This window comes from Aulostomus chinensis, chromosome 6 (genome assembly GCF_037954235.1).
Source record: "Aulostomus chinensis isolate RoL2024-O1b breed Wild chromosome 6, RoL_Achi_v1.0, whole genome shotgun sequence".
NCBI classification, from domain to species: domain Eukaryota; kingdom Metazoa; phylum Chordata; class Actinopteri; order Syngnathiformes; family Aulostomidae; genus Aulostomus; species Aulostomus chinensis.
Genome location: NC_141325.1, coordinates 31,045,810 through 31,052,507, shown reverse-complemented (window position 1 = coordinate 31,052,507; position 6,698 = coordinate 31,045,810). Strand labels below are relative to the sequence as shown.

At 45.0% G+C, this 6,698-nt stretch overlaps 1 protein-coding gene across 1 annotated transcript; it reads right to left on the bottom strand.

Moving 5' to 3' along the window:
- Positions 1-2,440: 2,440 nt before the first annotated feature.
- bmp10 (bone morphogenetic protein 10) lies at positions 2,441-6,166 on the bottom strand. Its single transcript, XM_086207560.1, has 2 exons — positions 5,558-6,166; positions 2,441-5,145 (listed from the first exon to the last, which is right to left on the bottom strand). Exons 1-2 carry the CDS (start codon positions 5,958-5,960, stop codon positions 4,073-4,075), a joined length of 1,476 nt encoding a protein of 491 aa, XP_086063686.1. The 5' UTR covers positions 5,961-6,166; the 3' UTR covers positions 2,441-4,072.
- Between the last annotated feature and the right edge of the window lie 532 nt (positions 6,167-6,698).

The window sequence follows — 6,698 nt, the reverse complement described above, 5'->3', positions numbered from 1 at the left end:
CACAATACAGCAGTAAAGGATTTGATTTTAAGAAGGATCAAGCAGTTACTTAAACAGCAACAGGAGGAACCAAACAGATGGAGCCATGAGGGCTGATCTGCTGACCTTCCGAATGGCAGACAAGAACAACTGAAGCAGTACAAACTGTCACATGAGGGAAGGACTTGTTCACAGGAGTTGAAAGTGAAAGAATGAACAATATTCACTGAGGGCTCAGGTTTTCATTTGCTGCCATCTTACAGATGTATGGGCTGGGCCTCCAGGGTGTCTGAGATGGTTCCACAGGGACAAGGTTGAGAAATGAAAACCACATGCCTTTAGAGATAAGAAACTTGTCAATCACTGTTTGCAGCAGTGCCTTAGGTGTGTTTTATTTCCCTACAGAGGCCCTTCTTTTCAGAAATAACAGCATCCTCAGGGTTTGTCTCTAAGGAACCCTGCTGGAGTCGTGCCAGAGGACTCGTAGCAGCCTGAAATGCTACACAGGGATGCAGCACAATGTCCCGATTGCTTCACCGCAGTGACACGTGGTCAGACACTCACTGGCTGACAATGGTGAGCCAAATTCAGCGCTAAATGGCAGCAATGGTTACAAAAGTCATGTTCTTCGTTACTGACTCTGACTGCACAGATTTCATGAGACGGTAGGGGAATGTGCTCAACTTGGACAACCGTGTGAACTGCGGCGCACATCTGCTCCTCATTACGGACTTTACTGTGGGCTTTCTAGTGTTTCACAACAGAACAGTCGAGTGCAAATTGTTCAAAGATGTTTGGACGTGACTTGGCTTTTGCTCATCAATTAAAAGTTCTCCTGGACAGGCAAAAGAGATGAGTCGTGGGTGGTGGTGATCCAAGAGATGGAAAGATAAACATGTGACCTGAAACGGAAACAATCATTATAGACCCAACGTCAGAGTCAGGGCGAGTCGAGTACTTCTGGATGACACACACCAAAACACACGTTCACACAGGATACTTGTCGACGTCCAGCAGCCGACATCTCGATGTCACCCAGTGGAGCATTACCAGGTTATTAGCCTAGTCTGTTTACTTGTTGTGAGCGGGGCTCCTGAATTCATCACGTAGGCTCAGTGTTGCACAAACTGCAGCATAACATCAAGTAGTGAGACAAAAGAGAAAGTCTTGTCAAAACAAGAACGAGAAAACACACAGAGTGCGCCTGTTATCATCTCAGCAAAGACTTCCTATTTCATCATATTTCCTGAACATCTGCCATTCAGTGACAAAGGCCAGATTCTATTTCTTCCACCACTCTGTAAATATTCAATTAGTGAGCTTCACATAGCTGAAACTGGCCTGCTGAGGTCCTTGCCCTCTGGCCTGAAACCATTTTTAGACTCTCATCTTACATGGAAGGTCATTCAGATCTGAACTTGTTTGGTCTCACAAATATCTTAGTTCTACTCCCATTATTGTGATGCTGCCAAAAGCTTTATGAGGACATTTTGGACAACCACCATTGTTGTCACAGGCCATGATTGCAACTGAGGCTACAGTACATTAATGAGGCCAGTAACTTCAACATTTCAATAAAACAGGAAACAAAGCTTCTATATGATGATGATTGTGTCAGTGAGTGAAAGATAGACCGAACCTGAGGCTAAAACGAACTCAGGGGCTTGAGTGATAAACCCTCCCTAGATGAGCAATACCACACTACTGAATATCAAGCTAGTGGCTATGGCATCTTAATCGTAGCCTCTCATGTATCTCAGAAAGAGAAAAAGCTCACCTGACTTCAAAACTCCCAAATAGAAATAGTCAAACATGTAAAGTCTCCATGTTGTCTTTGCACCTCACTGTTTGACATAAAGAGTTCCTTTTTTCACTGTAGTCTTTGGACAGGTCTGCTTTTTTCATGCTCTCAGTGAAAAGCAATGCTAAGCTAACTTGCTGGTTGTAGCTTCAATGGATTTAAATGCGCCTGGCATGAGTGTGTCCATCGACACGTTCTCCAGTGCGCTAATGTGAGCTTATCTCGACATCACACAGGACATTTGTTGAAATGATATGTCAACACCACCAACGGAGCATCGGTTAGGATCCTCATTCTGTGCTAACACTCTGGGTGGTGGTTAATATGTTGTCAATTAGAAAACTTAATTGTATTGTTTTCTCCAGAAACAGCCTCTGGAAACGACATGTACAGCTGGAAAAATAATGTTTTATGAAGTGTCAGAAAAGGACCTTCATTGATTTCCAAAGGTGTCATTTCTCTGTACAAGCTAACGTGTTAAAACACAGTGTTAAGAGGTCGAGGTCATGTCCCCTATCATATCATCTTTATTACCACTGCGGTCTGTAACCTTTCATTTTCAGCTTTACCTTTACTTTGTCGAGCTGTGACACAACTGCTTTACAAAAATACTGAAAATCTTTACACATTTCAGGGCACAAATCTGATCGTCATCCTTTATTTACAGCTTCAGTGTGCGTTGGTACATGGAGAGAACAACACAATGCTCTTCAAAGTCAGTAATTAAGAGAGTTGCCATCAGCTGCATCTCTTGTTTTGGTTCTTTATTCTCATTTTCTCTTCATGAACAGGTTTTCCATCACAGCTGCGTCTGCTAGCTGTCAGTGTAAAGCAGCAGGCCATCCATTTTCTTCATTAGCGGCCCTTCCAACCACTTTCCCATGGTTCTTTGTTTGTGTGTCATGTATGAACCATGACCTGTGAACTGATACTATGGGACTGAATGATCTGAATGTCAGTAGTGTATTGTATCATTGGTTAAGCAGCACTGTCCTGTGATGGAAGTGTGAAGTTAACTGAGGAAAACACAGAATATCTGTGGTTTTCTGGATATGAGGTCATCCTACTGGCAGTTTGAATATCATGACCAGTTAGAAGTCGGGTTGAGTTCATCGTTAAAGATACTTTTTGATTGGTATCGTTGCAGAATTGATCACATTTCTCCTCCCAGTACAATTCATTATGAGGTTTAAATGCATTGTCATGAATACCAAACCTGCTTTTCACTAAGTAACATAGAACATTTACATATATATTTATCTGATTTTTAAAAATTAATAAATTAGAACAATAAATAGTATTTATTTGACAAAAGCAGCAGAGGTATCAAAACGCTTATAACAAAAGAAAATCATTTGGGAGTATTCATCAAGGGAATACAACAACTCTTCTCCAGACTTGATTTTCGTCCACAGACTATGATCAGCATACAAAGGCCATTTCGTCATGTAGATGGATGGATGAGACAACTGAGGAGCTGGAGATACGTCCTGGGACAAGTGACTGGGTCATCAAGCTGAAATGCTCAACACTGTTTGTAGCATTGGAATGCAGACAACCCTTGCCCCCTTGTCCGGTCCCACTCCTCAATCCCTGCACCTCCAAAGCTGCCCGGAATGGTTCTATAACTCTGGGTGGTGGCATTCATGTTTCTCAGCCCCCAACACCTTGCTATCACTGCAGCGTCGGGGGAGTGGAAAAGGCATGTGAAGTGGGAAACTGGGTTGGGAAAGATAAACCAGCAGTTGGACCCCTGCACAGTGCCTACGTATCAGGAGGCTGCAGGAGGCTGGAGGTGGGCCTGGAGAGTTCATGTCTTGTCAGGTTGCCTCAGGGAGGTCATTTCATTGTGACAGGGCCCATGAAGTGCTGATTAGTGTTTGCATCGGGGGGGGGGTGGAGATAAGAAGAAAGGAAGACAGATGTCAAGGGGAAGGAGGGGGACTGATGGCCCACCAGTTCCCACCAGACAGCTCTCTCTAGAATGTGCTTGGTTGCATCTTTTTGGAAAGTCTTTCATCATTTTAGTCTTGATGGGAGAGGATGCGTCGTAGCTCTTGTACAAGGAATCAGTCATTTCTTTCTTCCGGAGGAGCAAAGTCATTCGTTTGGAGTCCACATTGATTCATGAATGGATTTCATGCTCACTAAACTTTCTACCTACAGATTCCAATATTTGTCCATGGTCCTTTGTTGAAGAGTTCTGGTTTATCTCCTTCTCCAGCTTCTTGTTAGGTTTGCATCTTTTCTTTTCTTGTAAGACTTCTGAGTTAAACTCTCACAAAGTTTAAACTATCTGCAGCCGCACTCAGCCACCACCATCCCTTCAAACTTGTACTTGTAGGTGACCACGCCCGTGTCGTCCAGGTACAGGAGCGAGATGGGATCCAGCTTGGTGGGCACGCAGCACGCTCTTGCTGCCTTCTGAGGGCTGTTAATGTTTACCAGCGTCTGGACTATGGCGTGCTTGGTTGGTGTGACGTGCTTTGTTAGAGGGAAGGAACAAATTCCAGAACACTCAAAAGCATCGTAACCTGTGGGTGCCAGGATCCAACTGTCCCACCCAATGTCCTTGAACTCTACAAAGAGCGATTGCTTCTTGCAGTGGTTTCCCTTGGCATTGCGTCGAATACGTGATGCAGTGTCGTAGATCAGATTGGAGCGCATTTGTATTAGCTCATCTTCATCTGGTTCATCTCCCACACCCTCCTCTTCACTCTCACGACCCAGCTCACCCCACAGTCCATTCAGGCCCATCTCTAAGTCATTCTGGAGTTCTACATTTGAAGTTTCATGGTCAATCATCTCATTCAGCTCACGCTTTTCATCACGGTGGTCATTGCTTTGGTCATCAGAGAAAACAATCAGCAGCGGTTTGTGTTTTTCCTCTGTGCTTGTGTCAATCTTCATGTCCCCCTCAGGTGGACTCCCATATTCCTCTGTCACACCTTGGACATCCCCATTAGCCATGCTGGCAATATGTACCTCCAAACGGTGCGTGGTGCCAAGGTCAGATTTGCGCCAGTGTTGAACAGAAGCAGTGAGGTCGAAGGCCTCCCAGCCGTTGTCTGTGCCGTAGACTTGCCGAGAAGCCAACTCCACTGGCTCAATTTGTGTTTCTCTGCCTCTGAATCCTTCTCCCCTCTCTGAATTCCCATTTGTCATGTTGTCATCCCCCTTGACAGATTCCAGTTCATAGATAGTGACCTTGCGGTCAACACCAGCATACAGGTGGCGGTCAGTCTGGACAAGAGTGTAGAGGCGGAGCTCAGCTGCTGTGATGCGTTCATGACTGGGGACTGACACATTGAAGAGAAGTGGGTGGCGCCTCACGCCTCCAGCATCTACAGCGCTGGGAGACAAATCTGGGAAATAGAAAAAGAAGTTAAATGGAACTCAACTTCTGGGGACTCCTTTCATTGAGGTTCTCAGATAAGTTCTGCAAAGTGCATAAAGATTAACGTGTACATAAACTTTTCTTAGACTGACAGCTGTGATTCTCAGAATGAGAATAACTCTGATGTGAAAATTATTTTATGAAAAGAAAATCTATTTCGTGGATTAAAGATTCAGCTTGATTATTCATGGACAAACTCTGTTGGAAAAATTGTTGAATAGCCTCGGATTGAGATCTCACATCAATTATTGGCCTTGCAGACCAAAGGGTTTTCAGAAAAACATTAAAAACTTTGATCAAATGTTCAGTATATATGACAGTACCTAACAAAGAACAAATGGCTCTGATGTGTTTCATGATGTTGAGCAGCAGAGCTGTACCTTCATTTTTGAAGCTGCGGATTATGTTGGCAGTGGGCATAGATGTGCGGTCATTAGCAAAACGGTTGTAGAGCTCCATCATGTACTCAGGCGGCTCCTCTCGGGTGCTTCCAGGAGGCAGAGCAGGGGGACCCAGGCCAGACAGGTTGAAAGTCTGTAGAAACTGTTCCTTCAGGTTCTCTAGAAGGCTCTGCATGTTCATATTGCTGTCTTGCTCCAACAAGGACGGTTCCAGCACCCCTCCATACTCGTCTCCAAGCCCCGGAGCAGGTCGAAGCCTGTTGTTGGAGATGGGGCTGCTTTCCCCTTGGAGGGGTCCCTGGACCAACAGGGTCGACAACAGCAAGAGCAAAGTCCCGGGGCTGCAAATGGTTCCCAGTTGAGAGACCCAAATGATCGCCATGTGAAAGACAATCTACGGCACTTTAGGTGTAGTGGACCCAGGCAGTAGTGACCCTGGCTCTCAGCAGCGTCTGGTGGGTATTCCTGATTCTGCCTTTATCCTCGTGAACACCTTTTGATGTTGTTTGCGGCAGAGCTGCAGTTCCGGAGACAGGCTGGCAGAGGCTCAGCTTTGTCTGTCCGAGTCATCTCTGTTGTGTCCTCTTCTGTCTTCGTCTCTCTCTGAGCTTTGCTCTCTTCCCAGCTTTCTCTGTCTCTTATCTATGATATGGTGGGCTCTGCATTGCTCAGTGCGTATGGCCTTTTCACTGGAGTGTGTGTGTGTGTGTGTGTGTGTGTGTGTGTGTGTGTGTGTGTGTGTGTGTGATGCACATGAGCGTGTGTTATCTCACAACTTCCTTAATGAGGATCTTGTAAACACTGTCCTGTAGCCTCTTCCTTGTGGAAGTGCTATTTTGTTTGGGTGGGTGCTCCAGGCTTGATATTCTTCATTTGTTTATTTGGTTTGTAAATGATGGAGTTCTGTAAGCTGCTGTCAAAGCTCCATTGACCATTTCTTTTTGACAAAGTACTCTGTTGATATCGCTGAATATAAGAGGACAAATGTATGAAACACTCATCCAAATGAAATTGAAGTGTAATGAGGTGTGAGGATGAAAGATACTGCGCTCGTGTTTGGTGCAGCCCTGAAATTGTGTCTATTTGAACACGAGAGTTTTCCAGAGTGCAGGGCCAGAGG

Coding starts and splice junctions, on each gene's coding strand:
- bmp10 (XM_086207560.1), bottom strand. CDS start 5,960: ATGGCGATCATTTGGGTCTCTCAACTGGGAACCATTTGCAGCCCCGGG. Junction 5,146..5,557: donor CCGCAGCTTCAAAAATGAAG/GTACAGCTCTGC, acceptor TCTATTTCCCAG/ATTTGTCTCCCAGCGCTGTA.